The sequence below is a fragment of the Camelina sativa genome, chromosome 20 (genome assembly GCF_030686135.1).
Source record: "Camelina sativa cultivar CO46 ecotype springtype chromosome 20, ASM3068613v1".
NCBI lineage: Eukaryota > Viridiplantae > Streptophyta > Magnoliopsida > Brassicales > Brassicaceae > Camelina > Camelina sativa.
Window position 1 is genome coordinate 28,181,058 of NC_141899.1, and position 21,528 is coordinate 28,202,585.

Consider the following 21,528-nt stretch of genomic DNA (forward strand, 5'->3'; position numbering starts at 1 on the left):
AAATATATATGGAAAGAAAATAGAAACATCAAAGAAATATCAATTTATTCGGTCAAAATAGTATAAACAATACATGTATTAAGCAATTTTAGAGATTGGGACACAATAATTCCATACGCCACCTCTCCTTCAAATATTGTGTTTGATGGACAATTAAACTGGGTCTGTCAACAATATATTTAATAAGTGCATCTTTTTTTTTTTTTTTTTTTTTTTTTGGTTAAATTAATAAGTGCATTTTGACACACTTTTCCTTCTTTGACGAGAACGTTGCAACAAAGAACATAGATGGTTTCATTTCCAAAGAAAACAACGATATTATTCAACGATAATATTCAACACATACTCATAGATGACAAGACAAGTATTCCATAATGATTATGCTTCAACTTCTTCGTTTAACAAAACAGGAACAAAGACACACATCAAAGTTGCAACGATGAATATCGGTTCCTCTAAAAGAGAATGCATATACAATTTGGTTGCCTTCTCACCAAATCTGTATTTGAACTCGGTTCCTCTAAAAGAGAATGCATATACAATTTGTAATGCCGTCAGAAAAAAAGTTAGGAGGACAGTCAAAGTGTATTTATCATTCAGCATGTGTCAATGTAAAAAAAAAAAAAAGTATGTCTATTTCACTCTAAAATACCATTCCCTCTGTTTCACAAACAAAGATCATTAATTTTATTTTTCTTTCACAAAAATGTCATTTTACAATTGCAATACATTATTTTTTATTTTTTATTTATCTTTTACATTAGATTTCCTAATTTTATCCTTAATCTATAACTAAATTAACCCATTAGTCACTTATTAAATAAGAGCATATATGTATATTTTAATATTTTAATATTTTTGCAATTTGTATAAAATATGTTAAAATGACACTTTTTATGAAACATAGAGAGTACAAGATTCATTAGAAAATTTTAATGTTTTTGAAAACCATGTATGTATAAATGATGAACTATCATAATTAAGGAATAACGATTATATAAAAGAGTATATCCAAAATTATCATGTAAAGTTGCATTGGAATTTGAAAAAAAAATAGACAACAAATAACCACATAAAGTAAAATACATCAATCTTTTCAAAACTAAGGGACTTTGACGTACCTCAACAGTTTGATTTGTAAAAACTATCTACCATTAAGTACATCAATCTTTTCAAACGTCTTTTTCCTACTCAGTTTCGGAAATCTTTCCTCTGGGTTCATCCATGGAAGAGCAAGATATCGTTTCGGAAATCTGTATAACTCACTTTTTATAGGTTTTTAATTTAGAAATCAGATGTTGAGACGAAAATCTATAATAGTTGAGTAAAAACCCCACAAGTGAAACCAAAAAAATAGACAGAAGTCGTGAAAAAATAAAGTGAGGCAGGAGAAATTACGGTTTTCAGTCGTATGTTAGAGGTAGAAGACGAGGATATTATGGTAATTTCGGGTTCATTAAACCTAAAATCAAACGTGTACGTACATATAAACGGGTACGTATATATGAACTTATACATACATAATGTTCTTGAGATTAGTGTACGTACATAATGTTCTTTTGCTTAGTGTAGGTCCATAAATCCGTTTTAATGAACAATATTATTGTAATTTTGTAGTCATCTTCAACATATCTTCTTTTACAACCCTAGCTAATATTGTCGTTGTTGTTCACCAGAAATGGAACAAGTAAGAGATGTTACTAGAAAAGTAAGAGATGTTACTAGAACAACCTATGTAATTCGTAATTGTTTATTTATTTATTATATTTTCGAGAGGTAATGAACAATAACCACACAAAATTACATTTTAACTATAGAGGGTAATAAACGAATTGTATAAGGAAGATAGTATAAGGTCTCGAATGTAAAAGGATCCTAAAGTTCGAGACCTTATACTATCTTCTTGGCAAGCTGGGCATTCGAGATATTGGGTCGTTAAACCTAATATATACTATCGTTTTCACATAAAACACTCTTTATAGTATAAGGAAGACTTAGTAAGTGATCACCTCAAATGAAGCAAAAGAGGCGAGGCCAAAGTTTTTATGAACATTGTGTTATGAAAACCTTGTATATGCTAATTAATAGTGATAAATCTTGTGACCAACTGCTAATTAATAATTTATATTATAGTCCAACTGGAAATACGAAAAAAATGCAAAAGTTCAACTATGAATATGAGAGTACAACTGGACAACTATATATAATTATGTGTATACCAAATATTTTTTTACTAATATCCTGTTGTCTTTGATTCATTTTACCACACGTGTGATGATTTTAAATGAATATCTGCCGCCAAAAATCTTTTTTTTTTTTCACGTGATCCATATTTAAACTTATTTTAATAGTTCTAGTACAGTTGCACCAAGTAGTTCAAGTTATACTGAAATTTTCTCAGTTGTATCTAAGTGATCTAGTTGTACATAAAACCTCACATTCTCCCTAAAATTCTATTAATTACAATAAAACAAATCTCTGTCATTCGTCTCTGTTGCAACTCTTTTATCTTCTGCAAAGGCTCCATCTTCTATTCCTTATAGCTTCTAAGTAGATATTATTTCTCATCTATCACTTCATTAAGCTCACCCACTTCTTTTCTCAAACATCTCTACTATTTCTCCATCCTTTGATCCCTTTTCTCAAACATCTCTACGTCAAATACCTTAAGATGTTATTTTACAATAGTATACAATATTTCTTTTTAAAAAAAATCCATAATGGGTACAGAAAGTGCAGTTAACAATGATAAAAAATAATAAACCAAACGGTTAACAATTGATTGTTATCTAGGTTGAACATAGACAAAATATCATAAGGTTACATCCAAAAAAATAACCTAACCAATAGGTTATAAAATCCCAAAATATCAACTCATCTCTAATTAGTCCTATAATCAGAGTTGGCTTGCAGAAGGTGTAGTTGATGAAATGTCTTCAACGTGAGCTTCCTTAGCTTTCTCACTGAGTCGCCTTCTCTTTGCCCTCTTTAGACTGCCAAAATATAAATACAGTCAAGAGTCAAGATAACCAGTAATAGCAAATACTAAACCCATCCCATGGATCTAGAGCTGTATGGGTTAGACCCACTAGATTGCATCTCTGATGTGCTTACTACTAGATCATCATCATTACTTGCCGAGTTATAAAATATTGAGTCAACTACTGAATAATTGTCTTTTTTCTGAAGGAGAAAGAGCACTTTCGAAACATTCTTCAGAATTTGCTACTGACTGAGCGTCCATATCTTTAAGAGGTGTAGATAACGACATTGCACTAAAGGGTGAGCGACCTTGCAACTTGCTTAACGGTAGCAGTTTTCCAAACGCATCCCTGGGAGTCCTCAGGGGTACATCTTCCTCAACAATTTGTACCTCTCCGCAAGGCTGCAAGAAGGATTTCATGAGATATAAGCCTCTTACATAGTAAACAAAGATGCATTCCCCTCTTTCACTAATAAAAGAGGTGGAATGCCTATGTATATATATGAGAGAATGTCCATACAAATCCTTCATATCAGATCCCACAATTCCAAAAAAAAAGTGCAGAAAATTTTGAATACAAAACCGCGAAGGTCTTAAGATGAGACAATAGCAAAATATGTCTTAGAAAAGAAATCTGACAGGTGTAACTTCATCTAACAATCAATAGAAAGAAAAAAGAAGTGAGAAAATTTAGAAAGATCACCTCTGCTGTTGTCCCCACACTGGCATACTTGAGCTGAGGTATGCCAGTGTGGTTTGCTTGATTCTACGATTCCACCTCTGAACATGATCAAACTCATCAACAAACCCCACCTGATCATACTGGCTTCTCGAGTTACCATCACTCAAACACGTAAACGCTTTGGAAACTTTCTTAAACGCCTCCTCTGAACCAGGTGCCTTGTTCATATCCGGATGAACTTTCAAAGACAACTTCCTATAAGCTTTTCTAATCTCTTCAACCGAACAGTTCTTCTCTAAACCCAAAATCGCGTAGTAGTCGCTGTTCCTATTTACATTCCTAACCAACTCAACATTTTCCTCAGTATACTTCTTTCTCTCATCACCCTTTCCAGTCTCAATCTTATCATCACCATCCGCAGTTTCGAGCTTTTCGTCAAGAGACGGATTCTTTGAAACTGAACCCAGATTGTCACAAGCAGCAACAAGTTGATCAACAGAGAGACTTGGATTAAGACGCTTAGCCATCTTGATAAATTTCAACGCTCGTTCTTTATCACCAGAAACAATGGCGTCTTTGGCGATTCTCAAACACCTAGAAGCATCATCCTTATTCCCATCCATAACTATTCAAATACAAACCCCTAATTTCAAACCTCTACACTTCGAATTTTCACACACCCTACACGAATTCAACAATAACAGAGGCTAAATCAGAATTCAGAACCATGATATATCAACCCTAAACAACTCGAATCGATTGAAATTTCGTAAATCTAAGTCACTTCCGCGTACTGAAATAAAAGCATAATAAGATTTAGAAGAACTGGGAAACGTACCCAATTCAGACGACGAGAGTCGTCGCCCTGGAAGAAAGAAGGAGAGAAGCTGATCAGAAACAGGGTTGAGAGTTTTTTTTGTCGTCGTCGTTAAGAAGTGATGATGAGCCAGGGAGAGAGCTGAAGCCCGAATCTGCGAGTCTATTACTAATTGTAGGGACAACAATACTGTGCCTCCATCCGCAAAAGCAATTCTGTTTGGAGTGTCCTCAACCTCTGTTAAACAATACCAAGACGTAAGGTTAGATGTGGCAATTGGCAAACATATAAGAAAACACACAAGAGGAGAGAATCCATCCATACCGCCAAGTTTTGGTTTATTCACAAAGAAACCCAAGTCTTCGCCACCTCACTGACATTTGTTTCTGCTTCCCTTTTTTTTTTTTTTGCTAATTTTTTTTTTTTTTTTTTTTTTTTTTTTTTTTTTTTTTTGTCTAGGAGAGATGTCTTTGCCCTCAACCTGTCTTTCTCTAAGTTCCTGCAACAATCAATCACTAGAATATATCCCGTGCTTAAAGCACGTAAATATTTTTAAAAAAATTTATAATATAATAACAAAAATTATTATTTTATTTTTTAAAATTATTTTGTTTGATATAATATTTATTTTTAATTGTTATGTAAATCTATTAGTCTATTTGAATACTAATTATTTTAGAATATTATAGTATTTTATTTTTGACGTATTATTATAATTTTATATTGTTTATTTGTTGTATTTGCATCATATTTTGTGAAATATAAAATAGTAATTTTACTATTATAATTGTGAGTAAATAAAAATTATTAATTTATCATCTATATAAATTTATTTTTACCAACCCGCCAATGTGGAAATTAAACACACATTTTCATACATTAAGTAATATATTTTCGTTTTAAAAAAATTCAAATCACAACATATGCAGAAAAAATATGCATTTTATTAATTATAAGTATTATATGAAAGTTCTAAACAATTTGTAAATAAAATAAAATAAAGATGATAGGAGAATCATAATTTGAAATCTTAACAAAATCTTTGAATTTAGTTATTAAAAATAATTGTATTGTATACTTGAATATAAAATCTTAGTTTTTAAAATTCTGATTAGTTTATATATTTTCTAAATAAATAATTAGTAATTTCGTTCATAATTTATTAGAGAGAGAAAATATTTTTTTAGATTTTTTTTAGATTTTTTAATATTTGATATATGAGTGTTTTTTATTTTTAATTTAATTATATTTATTTAAATTAGTTCATTAAGCTTAATTAATTTTTTCTAATGGCAGTTGAATGTAATTTTTTACATATTTTAAGGTTAGTTTCATATTTGTACTTCTCAATTAATATAGTAGGATAAGAAAACGAAACTCACGCAAAATAAAAACTAGATCTACAACTTTGTTCTTGAGAGAGAAAGTGAACAGTGAGCTCACAGAATAATTGTCTAGCTCTGATAAATTTCTTTCTTTTGCCATGATTTTAGTCTGAATCAAATTAAAAGGAATCAATCTCATATTTTTTTTTGCCAACCCAAATTTAAGAAAATCCAAAAAAAGTCAGGAATGAATACTTCAAGGTTTTTGTGTTCTTTTCTCTTAAAAATCAAAGACAATTTTAAATGTAAATGGCATAAACCATAATAAAACACACAATTCTGGTTTAGAAGTAATAATCAAACTTTTCTGTATTGTTTGAGTAAGTCAAGAATCATAACGTGTCGTTCTAGTAATAAACCTACTTTTATGTAATAATATTCTAGGTAATTTTCCTTTTATTTTATTTATGTATGTTTTCTTTAACACCTTCTCAACCAAAGCAAAGGTTTGAAAACCCCAAAAGAGGTTAACTCGCACGTGCGAAAGAGGAACACTCGAGCGGAGAATAACACCGTGCTTCTTTTTTTTGTTTTTTTTTTGTTTTATCGTCTCCTCCTCTTTCGCCGCTCTCTCTCACCAAAGCTCTGCTCTGAGAAAATGGCGATGAAGGCTTCTCTCAAAGGCAAGTACGATGCTGACAAGACCAGTGGAATCGGTTCAATCGCCTTTAACGCCGGCGATATTAAGCTACGTGCAACTATGACCGATGCTACCCTCGTCGCTGGCCCTACTTTGAACGGCCTCTCCCTCGCCGTCGAAAAGCCTGGTTCCTTCATCGTCGAGTACAACGTCCCTAAGAAGGTAAACAAAAAACTCAACTCTTTGCTTCTCACCTTTTAATTAAGTCAAAGTTCCTTTATTTTCAATTGATTGATTCAAATCAGTTTAATTTCTCAAGAATTGAGGCAGAACCAAACAATTGCTTTGATTCAAGTAAGAGTTTTGGGGTTTAGGGTTTGGTGTAATCTGATTTGGTCTGTGTGCTTTTTTGGGTTAACAGGATGTTAGGTTTCAGTTCATGAACACAGTAAGGGTTGCTGAGAAGCCCTTGAATTTGACTTACATTCATAGCAGAGCAGATAACAGAACAATTCTCGATGGGAGTCTTTTGTTTGATTCTGCAAACAAACTCTCTGCCAACTACATGGTTGGCACTAACAACTGTAAGCTCAAGTATTCTTATGCTCATGAAGGGTTAGCTACGTTCGAGCCGTGCTATGATTTGGCGAAAAATACGTGGGATTTTGCGGTTTCTCGGAGATTTTACAGTGGTGACTCTGTCAAGGCAACTTATCAGACGTCTAGTAAGTTGCTTGGTATGGAATGGTCGAAGAACACCAAAGCAAGTGGTTTCAAGGTATATTTTGTTAGCTATCTTTGTTCTTTTAAGTTTAAGTAAGTCATGATATCAGTGACTTAAAACCTTATAAACTTGGTACAACTAATTTGATAAATGAAACTGATTCCTACATGGGATGCATGTCAATAAGGTTTCATGTGTTCCTTTGCTGCATCATTATTGACAATTAGATTGTTTGGTGTATTGGCATATTTAGAGATCGGGTTTGCTTTCTTCTAAGCAAACAACTATCTAGTGCTTTATGGACTCGAGTAATTTCTTCTTGTTTCAACAGGTATGTGCATCTGTGAATCTGGCGGACGAAGTGAAAAACCCGAAATTAACTGCAGAAACTACATGGAACCTCGAAATGTAGTCTCCTTTTTTACACTTGCCCAAGTTTCACTTCAATTGTTTGGTGTTATGACACATTGTTACCCTCGTTATAATTACTAGCAGTTCTTCGTCCACTATCGTTATAATGATTTCTTAAAGTTGCAATAGTTTTGTTGGTTCGCGAATTAAAAATCTTTAGGTAAGTAAAATCTTCTTAAGATTTTACAATTAAATGGACCAATATGTTAAAGTAAATACTATTTTCATCATTCTCTTGCACCATAAAGCTTCATCTATGCATAAAATAATTTGCTCTGAGGTAAAAATGTACCCTGAACAACCTCTTTTTAACTTTCTTAAAATCGTTTTTCAATGCCCAAATCTTTCCCTCTCTGTATCAATTAATCTAAAGGCATAGACATGAATTCGCAAGAAAGCAAATGAGGTGAAATAATTGTCCAGAAAACACAGCAATTTGGCAAAAACTTAGGTATGTGACTCGATCTATTGGGCTCGGCTAATACAAAATAATCATCACGAGATGGTCTCACTGCTTGGAATCAATCATACAGGAACAGGCAAGCCTTTCTTTGCCATGCCATCCAGAATATCATTGAGAGCTTGGCACAATCCCGATATCTGCACAAATTCCACTTTTCAGTCATTCCACACCAATAAAACAAACGAACATATATAACTGCTCTAAAGAGAGGGAAGGGGGAGAGACCTGTTGATCCCATTGTTGTAGTTCCTCAATGTCATCCTCAAAATGTATCACAGCCTCTTCCTGGACAGTAACATAACATTTTTAAACACCTTAATAATCAACAATAACAAGATTTCTCTTCAGGGCTTTGCTTACAAAGCTCAACCGACAGTAATTTTTGATTGCTTATACCTGATCTATGGAACCCCTCATTCTGTCTTGACCAATCATATTAGCTGCTATCTTCTCCGCCTTTCTTGGATCAATCCCCAGCAGAGTTCCCAATTCATCAAACCTAAGGTACAAACAGTTTAGAAAAACAAACGAGTCTCAGAAACACAAACAAGATAAATTCTACATCTCATACCTTATGTTTGTGTAGAGTTTGCTTGCACTTAGAAGGTTATGCTCAATCATAGCACGGTCAAGAACAGTGGATTTGTCAGGCAAAGACGCTTTCTGTTGAAAATCAACAACGTATAATCTTGTTATGAACCTACCAAGTCCGACGATAACCAAAAACTACATCTAAATCTTAATAACAAGTCCATACCTGATGTGGCCTTAGTTCTTCTGAAAAAGCATCAATCTCTGGTCTCCTTAAAATCCTTTCCAGATACACCTGGAAAGTTACATTAAAGTTAGCATGCAATTTCTGACCAAGCTTCTATACGCTATCATGATTTTTTTTTATTTGTTTATGAATCAAATCTAATAAACATCACACTGGCTTAAGCAGGAGTAATACGTGAGTTCAAGCAATACTATATCCACATGCATGCAATGTATGTCTGTCTACTAGAGGAAACAAGATTTGTATGTAAAAAGAGATAGAACCTTCTGCAGGATAGGATAAATCTTCAGCTTGGAGCAACGCTCATCCTGTTAAGAAAAAGATATTGACAAAGCTATAGAAAACGATAAATAAGCAAGCAAGAAATAGCATTCTATTAATAATCCAAAGGTAATTACTTTATATAAAGTTGCAAGAACACGAGATCGTTGAGGACCAGCTCCAGCTAATATGGTACATGTGACAGCAGCGGATAGGGCCTGCTCTAAAGCATTCTCATCAATCTCTCTGAAAATATTAGAAAACCTTAGAAGAATAACGAGATATTATAAACGTATTGGAGAGAGAAAATAGGAGGACATCAATCACACTGTGTGAGTGTCCAAAGATGGATAGAAGATTGATTAACCGTTATAGGCATTCGAACTGGAAACCAACACAGGAGAAATTTGAAAAGAAAAAAAAATGTAGCAGAGAGATAAGTCGGTTCACTTACTCATCCCCTATTTGGCGTTGCTCTATCTGGGAGATGCCGTAGTACCGAAGTGCAGCCTCTAAAAACTTTCTTTTCATGTCCAAAATTCTAGCATAGCAGACCTGAAACGGAAATATATTAAAACTTGAAAAGGAGTGCTCCTTAATAACCCAGCAAATTAATTCTTAGTTTAAGACGGGCCAACCTTGTACTGCAAATTCAAAACTTCATTCTGACTACTGCTCACTAAGAAAGAAGCTTTATTTATGAAAGCCTCTGCGTTTACAGCATCATCATCCTGCAGATATTCAAAACACAAAAGTATTAGAGAACAATAAAAGTCTAACTAATGTATTTATACAACACTGGTAGCCTCAATTTACTCATTAGAAGCAAATAAACAAGTGATATTGTGAAGAAGAATAAATTTCTTAACAGTCGAGATTCCTAGTTTCATCACCATGCTTAGATCTGGTCAAAAGACTAGTTAAGTTTGAATAAAATCTCTCTAGAAAAATGTCCAAATATTTGAAGTTTGAATCAACAAATGGTTTCTTTTGAGCTTTTAAGATCTAACTTCTGTAACTGTAAAGAAGTGCAGCCACATAAGGAAACAAGACCAATTAGCTATAAACCATTACTCCGATGCGAAAATCCATCTCATAACTAGAGATAACAGATTTACATGCTTACAAATTAATGAAAAGGACACAATCTATTGTGCATATGTACATGGAAGGGAAAGACAAACCTCAAGATACAAACGAGCAATTTGGATACACTTTGAGAGCTTGAAGTTCTCATCAACGGCCCTAATAAAGAATACCACAAATCCAATATTAAGTAACAGAAAAGAACATGAAGGTGAAGAAAGTAAAAGAAAATTCAGCTCAATGCAACACACCTCATTCCAGAGTCCAGATCAATGCCACTCAACATCTGCGCTGCTTTAGTCCATTCCTGCTCTGATTCATACAAACCCGCAAGTTTTTCTCTGATAACAAGTGCCTGCAAAAATACCCCAAAAACAGTTTCCTCTCTTAAAATACAAAGATTGTAAAGCAACACAATGTACATTGTCTCAGTTATCCAAAAAAGAACAGCATCCTTAGTAAAAACAAACATCTCAAAGTAACTTTCAGTGTAGATTCCAAACACCATACCAATACAATAGCAAGCGTCTCCCTCTACATACTTCTCGACTTAGACTAAATAGGGTTTAGAAAGCACACGAAAGAGTAAACAAACCTGTTCCTCAAAGGAAACAACTCTGGGCTGAATCTGAGTAAGTGTAAACTGAGCAATCTCCTTCTGCGTCTCTGGTTCTAATCTCCCAAGCTCTTGTGCGAAGGATTGCAAAAGCTGCCTCGAAACCACCAACGGGACATCATCGGAAAGAACTGGAATCCAAATTGTCACGAAACATAAATCAAAATCGAACCAGAAATTGTAACATAGGGGAGGAAGATGAGAGAGAAATTATTACTGTGATCGATGAATCGTTGGGCTTGGAGAAGATCGTTAGATGAAAGAACAGAGGAGAGGATGAGTTTGTACTGTTCGATCTTCTGGCGTTGGTCACCGATTGCAGAAGCGTTCGTCAGAGCTTCATCCATGGCTTCGCTTTCGGCAATTTCTTCTCTCCCGCTTTGATTGCAAACCCTAAGAAACCTTGAAAGGGTTTGATTTGTTTCTCTCGCTTCTTTTTTTTTTTCTTTTTCTTTTGGGTTTCTCGTTTCTGCTTTTATATGGGACAAATAAAATAAAATCACAACTCACACAAGGGATTTAGTAGAAAAAAAGTATTAAATTATAATTATAATTTTTGTTAGTTAATAAATACTAGAATTGGCTGTAAAAACAAAATAATAATAATAAATAAATAAATAAATACTAGAATTGTGAATTTGTGATGGTAAATTTACCAGAATTATGGTAGATCAAAAATTCTTCAGCAAATTACAATTTTTTGTAAGTTATTCGTAAGTGAGGACAAGTTTCTACACAAACAATAAACATCTCAAGGTATGTTACGACGACATTTTAATTCTCTGGGTCAGAAAAAAAAAAAAGTAAGAAGAAAGAGAGATTACAATTAGAATCGTGACACTAGGAAACCATGTCAAAAAAAGATTATATATAGTTTTGAGAGTTTAGAGAATAATTATACTAAATAAAAGTAGGAGCTATAAGCTTCTAAGGCGGTTCACCTAAGCTTTAAAACAACCAATAGTGATTCAACATGTTACTAATTAACATTTTTAGAAATTTACAGAATTTTATATATTAAGAATTATTTTAAACAACCTATCAGGATTTGACATGTCATTCACTAACATTTTCTAAATTTCCAGAATTTTTTAGAAAAAAAGAATTTTAAATTTATGGAAATAAAAAAAACTATGTACAATATCCCACATTGGCTAGAAAATTTTTAGACAATGGTTCAACCCAGTATAAATAAGATTAATATGCTTCCCACAACGAATGAGCAGGAAAGCTTGATTTATCAGGCGTCCAAGTTTAAAAGTTTATTCGGTTTGATCCGGTTTTTTATTTGATCAAACTAAAACTTTAAAAAGTTTCAAAAATATATTATAATATTTAAATTTTTAAAAGCTCTTGGCTTTTAAAAAGTTTTTAATATTATAATTTTAAAATTTTAATATATTAAAATTTTAAAATTTTAATAGTTTAAAATATTATAAATATTGAAACTTTTTAAAAGGTTCAAATATTATATCCGAACCTTTTAAAAGTTTAAAATATTATAAATATTGAAACTTCTAAAAGTTTTAGCTTTAAAAAGGTTTCAAAATAATATAATTTTAAATTTTAAAAATTTCTTAACATTTAAAAGCTTTAAAAAAAAATTAAAGTGTATAAATTTTAAAAATTTGAAATATCATAAATATTGAAACTTTTAAAAGTTCGAATATTAAAATATTTAAACTTTATAGAATGTTTTAGAATATTACAATTACTTAACCTCCATATAAATTTTAAGATAGTATATCTATACTAATAAAACGTTGAAGCTATAAACTCCTAAAGATGTCCATATAAGATTTTAAAAAGCCAATTAAAAATTAGATATTTTGCTAAGATTTTTTTTGAAAATATAGTAGTAATCTATATTATTAAGATTTTTTTTTAAAAAATCTATAGAAATAAAAGAAATAGGTATAATGTCCCATATCGGCTAGAAAATTTTAGACAATGGCTGAGAACCATTATAAATAAAATATATGTTTTTAACTATAAATTTATCAGGTTTGCTTGATTTATGCTTATTTATCAGATTTCCAAATTTAAAAGTTATTTGATTTATTTTAGCAAATTAATTTTTTTAAAGGTTTAAATATTTTTTATAGAATGTTTAGAAATATTATAAATACCTCCATAAAAATGTTAAAATATTATAACTATTTAAACTCTATAAAAAGTAAAAGTGTCATTAATATTTAACTCTAAAAAAAAATGTTACAGATAATTAAACTACATCTAAAGTTTGAAATATTTTAAATATTTAATCTTTTTAAAAATTTTAAAAGTTTAAGAATTACTAAATATTATATATCAAATTTTTTAATATCTTGAAAATATCTTATTTATCTCCGTTTGTGCTTTATATATCTTATGAGCTGTAAAACATGTTTTTGTGTATGACTTTATAGATGATTTGATACTTTTGCAGTAAAAATTTTATTTTTAAGTCTAAAAAAGAAGGATTGACGTCGCAAGACCTTGATTTGATGTTACTTGAGTTTAAAGAAGAAGGATCGACGAAAAACACAAATATTGTCTTTACTATACATGAGTTCATATTACTTTTTCTGCAAGTGAGGATTTTGGTTTGAGAAATATATGGAGAAATTATCAATAATTGGGTGCATGTGTTGACTATGCTGGTTTTCATGAATTGCACAATATTTATGAGAAAAAATGATTTTGGTCTTGGAGTTTGATGGGTTAACAAGTTGTATGGTAGTCTAAATTTTTTTTTTTTTTCAGTGAAAGAATGTGAAAAAGTTGACGAGGAAGCACAAGAAAAGGAGTATAACAAAGAACTGGACGGTAAAAGTAACAATGACAATTACCATAAAATTTGACAATGAAAATGACAAGAAAGAATATGAAGAATAAGAAAACATTAAATAAAAAACATATAAACATAGGTGATATCGATCAATTAAATATGAAAAAGGAGATAAATTCATGATTATAAAATTGTTTCGTTCTTCTGGTGGCCAAAGAATGGTTTAAGATATGTGAGGTCATCAGTTTGATCTGCCTCGCCTGGACGTCGAGTTAGATTCATGATTTTTTTATCAGATTTGATTTTAAAACACAACTGATTTTTATATTTTTAAAAATTGTGTATATGAAATTTAATTTTTTCCTTAATAGTAATTTAAAGTTTTCTGTAAAATAATATTTTATTACTGTCATCAATCATATATAATTTTTATCAAAATAAATCAAATAAACTCACGCGTAGCGTGGGTTCAAAACCTAGTTTATAATAGAAAACGTATGAAAAGATTATTGTTTGAAGGTAAATATCATCACCCTCATAGTTGCAAGCAAAAAGTAGATGAGGGGAAAATAATTTTTTTTTTAGGTGGAATTTATGGTGATTTAGTTCGAGAACATCTAAAAGAGCGCAATGGTCGTAGGCATGGAGAACCACCGCTCAATGCAGGACAGCTAGTGCGGCGACTTGATCATCAAATTCGAAACCAACTCTTATCTATTCAGCTGATCGACGTTATGCTAATGGTTTACTTCTATGGCTGAGTTCTAGAAGCTGATCCCATTTTTTGTCTTTTTCTTTCAATTTGTCTTTGCTCAAGTTTATATAGTTTGTTAGGCTAAAATTTCAAACTCACGAAGCACTAGTTGTACAAACGTTATTTCACTTTTGAATATAATTTAACATTACATTCAAAAAAAGAGAACATCTAAAAGAATGTTGTGATAAGTTTATCTCAATCAGCCTTGAGCCCTTAACTAATAATTGTATACTATGTTGTGAAGACAATTCTATGTTGTGCAAAAAAATTTGAACGGTAAACATCTCACTGACGGAAAACAAATCGTTATAGTATAGATCTCATGATAATAATCTAATTTGTGGTAGTTTTTGAAAAATTGTAATAGAATGATTTTCTTATGCTCTGGGTGTTTATCTTCGGATGTCTTTTTAATTTGTCTTGTGAGAGTTCTACCTTGATCTGTACAACTCCACATTATTTTCTTCATTTGGCTTGTTCATCTTCCACTGAATCTCGCGCACTACAAGATCCATTCAATAAAAACATGCATGTTGCAATAGCCCCACAAGGTTCCTCCCTTCTCCAATCGCCCAAGCTTTTTCTTTCTCTCTTATTTTTCATTTGTTAGCTAAATTTTTTTTTTCCCCTTCTTCTTAAAATGTATACAAATTATGTCACTAACTATTTTGTATATGGTTGAGGAAAAAAAAAAAAACTATTGTATATGGTGAAAACAAAAAAATATATATATAAAGACAATCATTTACACTACATGGGCTTGACTCAAAACAAATATATAATAAATTATGTTCAGTCAACATGATCAAGTCTTAAGCTAACAATTTTCCACGGGAAGATTACCTATTTTTCCACAAGAAATATCATATCTTATCAGATAAAACTCATCTTTACGAACTCAACCGAAAACAAAACCACCTAACTTTGATATTAACCTGAATGATAATCCGATATCTTCTTCTTCACCCCCACCCCATTCTTCATACAACAAAAACGGTTTTGAAGTATTTGCATGATATCAAAATTATAAGCACATTAAGGAAATTCATTGTAATCAACCAATAAATTAAAATTGCATTCTTTATTAGGCAGAGATGGCTTAGATGGAGGAAGAAAATAAAAAGAAGAAAAACATATACTAAAATTCTCATCAAATAATCTAAAATTCATTCTTGAAAGCTCATGTCTTTTTAAAGTTATTTTGTGTACTCTCACTTATGATTACATGTGTTAAAATTCACAACATAAACTTTAAGTAACTTTTAAATAATAAGCTCACTTTTCCCTACCAAAAAATAAATAACCTCATTTTTGTGATTTATTAATTTATTTATTTTGGTTAACAAAAATAAATTAAAAAGAAATTACATGTACCCATAAATTAATATTTTTAATTATATTTCTATTTTTTTTTCATATAGTCTTTAAAAAAATTAAATCGTGTCAAAGACTAAGGGTCCGAATGGTAACTGCGGATTTTGTAGTGCGGGACAAACAATTTGATAGTGCGGTACGGTTCAACTGCGGTACGTGCGGGACAAATGCATTTGCGGGACAAGTGCGGTTACTCTAAAATAAGCGGTACAAAATAAAGTTTGATTGGTGAAAAACAATTTGCAGTGCAGATTTCATATTATTTTATTAATAACTAATATGATTCTATATTTTAATTTGTTTTGTATTTATAAATAAAAATTTTGATTTCTGTAATTTGTTAATTAAAATAGAGATTATTTGTAAATTATATATATTCTAAAATGATACTAAAAAAAATTGTGTTAAAAAATATTCAACAAACTTATTATTTTTTAATCGAAATTTTTGTTAAAGAAAAAGATTATCAAATTTTTTTAACAACATAAGCTTAAAACAAAAAATAAATATACTAAGAAAATTTGTTGTTATGAATATTTTTTTTATAAAGAAAATCTTCTTTCGATATTATTTTCCTTTTTATAAACATTTTCTTTCTATTATTAAGGCTTTATCATACCAAATAAACGATATATATTGCCATATAAATACTGGTTATTGCCATGTAAATACTGGTTATACACGTATACAATGACAAAGCCTTAATAATAAATAACCAGTATACACGTTTATTATTGCCATATAAATATTGCTTATTTTTTTCTAAATGAAAATATGATAAAAGAAGCCACGTGTTTCTTAGAAGTTAAAACCCTAATTGTGCTTCTTCTTCTCCCTTTATTACTTGTAGGCTTGTAGCCGTCTATGGTTCTTCTTCTTTTTGATAAAATATTTCTATCTTTTTTTTTTTGGATTTAAACTCAAAATTCATCTATTTCATCTCGTGTAATCAAAATTGAACAAGCAACATACAAAGATTCAGTTAACTTCACAAGTGGCTTTGGTCATAACGCTTCCATTCATTTCTCATACTTTTCCAGATCGAAATCTTGCGATTCCTTTAAGCTTCCAGATTGTCTTTTCTCAGAATCGCGATTCTGCCATGCTTCCATGCGATTCCGGTCGCTTCTGATTTCGTTTCCGATTCAGAGTCGGGAATTGACGGACGGTCTACCGATGCTTCCGTGTAATGTGGATAAAATTTTTTTTATTTATTATTATAATAAAACTATAAAAATTTATACATTGGCGTTTTTTAGAAAAACCGCTGGTTAAATGGTGTGTCTCTCTGGGAAAGCGGTCCAAGGCTTAAATCAAAGGCTAAAACCGCATGTGCGTTTTTGTTTTTTTTTTTTGGGAAAAATGCAAATAATAAAAAAACTTATGATTGGTGTAAGGAAAGCGGTTTTCATATAAAACGCTTTGAAATCCGTTTTGAGTGGTTTCCAATCACAACCTAATAATCTACAGATTTAACGAGTGTTGCAATCGTGACTAAAATTTAATAACTTTAAAACCAAATTTTATTTAATAAATATTAAATTAGACAATACTTTTTTGTTAAAATATTACCCAGAATTTAAAAGTTTGTAGAACATAGAGATTCTTTTCTTATTTAATTTCTCCAATCATATTCATTGTACAAACCAAAAAGGCAAAAAACAAAAAATATATAGCCACAAGTCTCACAAAATTTATCTATTTTCCCAATGTGCGTACATTACACGCGTCTCTAGAGGTAGCATCCGATCTGTATTCTTCAATCACAACCGTTAGATCTCTCAATCCCCGCATCCAATTCCACCGCGTGGTCTTTGGTCCATTTCTATATTATTATTATTCCAATTTAAAACTATTTATTAATAATTAAAAAAAGGCATAAAATGGTAGTAAGATTCTCTCCGCCTCCTTCCTCTATAAGAAACCGACACTGCTGAGACGGAAGAAGAAAAACTCATAACACTCTCACCAAATCGAAATCTCAAACACACACACCGAAGCAAAACCTGAAAAAAATGGCCGCAGAAGGAGAAGTGATTGCTTGCCACAACGTCGAGGAATGGACCGAGAAGCTTAAGACCGCCTCCGAATCCAAGAAACTGGTACTTCCTCTCGGATCCACTTCTTCTCGGATCCGATCTCGTGTTTTTGAGATTCAGGATTTAGGGTTTTTTTTTTTGATGTTTCTGTTTTGATCTGTTACGTTTCTGATATTTGGGGATTTTAGATTAGTCTTGTGGTTTTGGGTATGACGGATTCAGAATTAGCTGTGAATTTGACATCCGGAAATCGAATTCGACGGTTTCAGTTCGATTTAGTTTGCGTAACCCGTCTGGATCTCTCACCATAACAACTCGATGGAGATTTCGTATTGTGTTGATTTAAGGTTGAAATGGCATGTTCTGTGAAAAAGTATACATTTGTTATCATATCAACCTGTGTTTGTTTGTATTCACCGTTGACTTTTTGTAGCTTCGTTCTTGTTCTAAATCTTGTGTTTTGTGGGATTGATGCAGATTGTGATTGACTTCACTGCAACATGGTGCCCACCTTGCCGTTTCATTGCACCCATCTTTGCTGAGTTGGCCAAGAAGCACCTTAACGTTGTCTTCTTCAAGGTCGATGTTGACGAATTGAACGTGAGTTTCCCAATCATCAATCTTACAATAGTTAAATATCCGAGCTTAGTATTATCAGTAAACTCTGGTCTCTATAACTTGCTTGTTTGTGTTTTCTGCAGACTGTTGCCAAGGATTTTGACGTTCAGGCAATGCCAACGTTTATCTTCATGAAAGAAGGAGTGGTCGTTGATACAGTGGTTGGAGCTGCGAAAGAAGAGATCCTTGCCAAGCTCGAAAAGCACACGACTGTTGCTGCTGCTTGATTCGCTTTTTTCTTTACCTATTCTGCTAATATGTTTGCTGTTTAATAAGTTCACCAGAGTGTTTGACCTTAGTTGTGCTCTTTGTGTGGTGAATAAGTGTTGCAAACTTGATAACTAGCAGCTTTGCTAATTGTTCCTTCATGTTATCTTTTACTCTTGAGATTGTGCTGTTGTTATGTTAGAGTTCAGTTCTCGGTTTACATCGTTTTCATCTAATCAGACTTTTCTACAACTCATTAATTTAGCAGTCTTAATCCTGATTTGCTTATACAAGCCTTGGATCTACTCAAAGATGAGGCGTGGTTTGATCCCCAATTGTTCAGAGGTTTTCTTCTCACGGTCAACATAATCCAACTTCTTTTTCTATTGGTGGGTCTGTACAAAATAGTGTACCTACAAGTTGTGACTCTACCACACCAGGGTGGGGTACAACCGAAAAAAAAAACACAACTTGTTTGAACCCGGGAACGTTTGGACCATGTCTATTCTCACCAAAAAAGAACCTAATGTTCCATTGTGTCGGATTCTATTGTCACAACAGACCCGGATGTGAGCTTTGATAACATTTCCAGAGTTTCATCTTACTTGCCATGGAAAGCTCAATAGAATGTATTCTTTCTTCTTTTTAGGGGGTTATTGAAATGGGTTTCTTCTTACTTAGTCTTCAAATTCTTTATTTGTTTGATTGATACAACAAATGTATTGAAATGGGTTCATGACAGAAAAAGAAAAATTTCGAAACTTGAAATTTTTTCAAAGGTGAAAATTTGGCCATCAAATGAGTTAAAATCCGTCTCCTGCACCAACTTAAGTTGACATCTCAAACTTGAATATGAAGAACATACATCGCCAAAATACAATTTTTTTTTGCCTAGAAACTAGGTTACTTCAGAGAGGAGAAAAGCACAAGGTGTTAATTCAGACACTGAAACATTTCAGATGTCATTTATACATAATAATCCGTACAAAAAAAAAAGAGATAGTGGAGGCCATGAGGAATTTCAATTAGTATTATCGGTCTTGGGAAATTATATAAACCTCTTTAGTAAAAGAAAAGGAGACATCTTGTAGGTCATCATCATCAAACCTTGTCGTCATGGAACCACCACCTTGTCTCTTTAGGAGATCTCCCGTTCTTGCAATTCTTCACGTATCGATCATTATCAGCCGGGCGTTGCTGAGAAATAGATATAGACAATTAGACATAGATTAAGAGTTGTTTCAATGGGTCAAAATATTTAGTTTGTCATAATACAAAGTTGTGAGAGTTCAAAATGTGTAAACCTTTTCGGGTGAACTCGATAGCATAGAGAGAATGCTGATGCAGACTGAACTCACCGTCATTGCGGGAGACCAGGAGTCATACAGAATATCTACAAAAAGGAAATAGAGAGAAATGTTACATTTACAGCAGGATGTAACATATTGTTTATGTTTAACTCTCAAGTACTTTTTGGTTTGGGAAAACAACAAACGTAAAATGAAAACATATATAATAATGTGAAAGGGATACTGTTTCTGCTCATTCAAAGAAGAAAAAAGACTGTACAACTTAATCGACCAAAAGAAAAGTTCAGTGTCACAAGCAATTCAAAGGCAAAGATCCTGATTTTGCTAAGAAATCCAGTATACGGTGTTTTATAATGCAATCACACCCGAACATCATGTTATGCAACACTAATTTGACCATCAGACAGACTGAGTAACAATGTTGATATTGTATTTGATAATACTGCTTCTCTTTAACCCACATTACAATCCCTGAGCAACTAATATATGTATGCAAACTATTTTTTGACTGACATGTTCATCATAGAATAAGACTAATCAAGACAAAAACTTTTCCTCTGGAAAAATCACACACAGCAGAAGAGACACACACACACAACTTGAGTTAGCATTTCAGAAGAGACCAAAAAAAAAACAAGAGCACATGCAGAGAGTAAAGAAACAATTGAGTAACATTACCTAAACAAATATGCCCATTGCTGTAAATATGAGGATGTAGTGGTGCGGGTGGAACAAATATCACCTGCTCAAACACCAAAACACATCAAAATAAGAACAAAACACAAAATTAACCAGTAAAAATCAAACTATATATCTGATCTGGAAAAAAACATGCAAAAACACTCTTTAGTCAATTAACGCAAATTTATAGAAAACCCTTAAACCAAAATCAACAAAGTCCAGACAATTAACAACAGAAAAATGCAATGTAAACTTGCCTGAGGAGCTTCCATAGGGTAATGTTGAGGAAACTCAACCTGAAGATTATATGTCTCATTAGCGTAAAGCGTACCAGGTGCTCCTGTTACCTCTATTACCCATCTTTTTTTTTTTTAACATCACACAAACACACAACAAATCAGAAAATCTCAAAAAAAACTCAAAAAAAAAATCAGAAAATGAAAGATTTGAAAAAAAAAATCAAAATTACTTTTGAAGATTATCAGTAACTCTATGCTTAAACCCAGTCGGTGGATTTACTTGCCACTCAGATAACTCTTTCTGTAACCTATTACAAGCGATCTTGCTTAGCGCCTACGAAAAAACAAAAAAAAAAAAATCAAAAAACCTATATCGGGATAATCAAATACACAAAAGTGAGAATCTAAAGATGAACCTTGCGTGAAGGAGATGAAGAGCTTGTCATGGCGGAGACAGAGAGAGAGAGAGACGAAGACGACAGAGAGGTCTGCTTAGGCTTTTCTCTGGATCTTTCCCTTTTACTCTCTCTCTTTCTTCCGAATATTAAAAAAAAAAATCATAAAGTGGAAAATAAAAATAATTTTCAGGGTAAGGAAAGGGCACACGTGAAAGAGTCAAAATTACAAAATTAACCATTTCATCTAACGGCTCTTATGCTTCACACGTGTCGTAAATCTTTCACTGACTCCACGCACATTGAAGAGTCGATTTCTTATTTATTTTTTCCTATATAACATATAGTTTTG

General features: G+C 32.1%; 5 protein-coding genes across 8 annotated transcripts; 2 read left to right on the forward strand and 3 right to left on the reverse strand.

Moving 5' to 3' along the window:
- Positions 1 to 2,677: 2,677 nt before the first annotated feature.
- Positions 2,678 to 4,985, reverse strand: LOC104771437 (chaperone protein dnaJ 49-like). Of its 3 annotated transcripts, none has more exons than XR_015592109.1 (5): positions 4,807 to 4,975; positions 4,504 to 4,719; positions 3,687 to 4,346; positions 3,292 to 3,385; positions 2,678 to 2,993 (listed from the first exon to the last, which is right to left on the reverse strand). XR_015592109.1 is itself a non-coding variant. In XM_010495958.2 (4 exons), the coding sequence occupies exons 3-4, from the start codon at positions 4,286 to 4,288 to the stop codon at positions 3,343 to 3,345; spliced, it is 645 nt and encodes a 214-aa protein (XP_010494260.2). In that variant the 5' UTR covers positions 4,289 to 4,346; positions 4,504 to 4,719; positions 4,807 to 4,985; the 3' UTR covers positions 2,678 to 3,342. The 3 variants fall into 3 exon arrangements, 1 of the variants encoding a protein (XP_010494260.2); XR_015592108.1 differs by having other exon boundaries at positions 3,115 to 3,385; XM_010495958.2 differs by having other exon boundaries at positions 2,678 to 3,385; positions 4,807 to 4,985.
- Positions 4,986 to 6,306: 1,321 nt separating this feature from the next.
- Positions 6,307 to 7,677, forward strand: LOC104771438 (outer envelope pore protein 24B, chloroplastic). The gene is made up of 3 exons (XM_010495960.3): positions 6,307 to 6,669; positions 6,869 to 7,225; positions 7,503 to 7,677. Exons 1-3 carry the CDS (start codon positions 6,466 to 6,468, stop codon positions 7,581 to 7,583), a joined length of 642 nt encoding a protein of 213 aa, XP_010494262.1. The 5' UTR covers positions 6,307 to 6,465; the 3' UTR covers positions 7,584 to 7,677.
- A 192-nt stretch (positions 7,678 to 7,869) lies between these two features.
- Positions 7,870 to 12,103, reverse strand: LOC104771439 (COP9 signalosome complex subunit 4). Of its 2 annotated transcripts, XM_087506083.1 has the most exons (15): positions 11,936 to 12,103; positions 11,443 to 11,517; positions 11,004 to 11,255; positions 10,766 to 10,917; positions 10,422 to 10,525; positions 10,269 to 10,329; positions 9,723 to 9,815; positions 9,539 to 9,639; positions 9,222 to 9,330; positions 9,087 to 9,131; positions 8,803 to 8,871; positions 8,617 to 8,708; positions 8,442 to 8,544; positions 8,271 to 8,330; positions 7,870 to 8,182 (listed from the first exon to the last, which is right to left on the reverse strand). In XM_087506083.1, the coding sequence occupies exons 3-15, from the start codon at positions 11,131 to 11,133 to the stop codon at positions 8,108 to 8,110; spliced, it is 1,194 nt and encodes a 397-aa protein (XP_087362209.1). In that variant the 5' UTR covers positions 11,134 to 11,255; positions 11,443 to 11,517; positions 11,936 to 12,103; the 3' UTR covers positions 7,870 to 8,107. The 2 variants fall into 2 exon arrangements, with proteins under 2 accessions (XP_087362209.1, XP_010494263.1); XM_010495961.2 differs by lacking the exon at positions 11,936 to 12,103 and having other exon boundaries at positions 11,004 to 11,258; positions 11,443 to 11,625.
- Positions 12,104 to 17,651: 5,548 nt separating this feature from the next.
- On the forward strand, positions 17,652 to 18,771 carry LOC104771440 (thioredoxin H3). The gene is made up of 3 exons (XM_010495962.3): positions 17,652 to 17,789; positions 18,204 to 18,326; positions 18,428 to 18,771. The coding sequence occupies exons 1-3, from the start codon at positions 17,703 to 17,705 to the stop codon at positions 18,569 to 18,571; spliced, it is 354 nt and encodes a 117-aa protein (XP_010494264.1). The 5' UTR covers positions 17,652 to 17,702; the 3' UTR covers positions 18,572 to 18,771.
- A 717-nt stretch (positions 18,772 to 19,488) lies between these two features.
- Positions 19,489 to 21,514, reverse strand: LOC104771441 (putative ubiquitin-conjugating enzyme E2 18). Its single transcript, XM_010495963.3, has 6 exons — positions 21,198 to 21,514; positions 21,012 to 21,115; positions 20,800 to 20,902; positions 20,540 to 20,603; positions 19,856 to 19,944; positions 19,489 to 19,748 (listed from the first exon to the last, which is right to left on the reverse strand). The coding sequence occupies exons 1-6, from the start codon at positions 21,225 to 21,227 to the stop codon at positions 19,653 to 19,655; spliced, it is 486 nt and encodes a 161-aa protein (XP_010494265.1). The 5' UTR covers positions 21,228 to 21,514; the 3' UTR covers positions 19,489 to 19,652.
- Between the last annotated feature and the right edge of the window lie 14 nt (positions 21,515 to 21,528).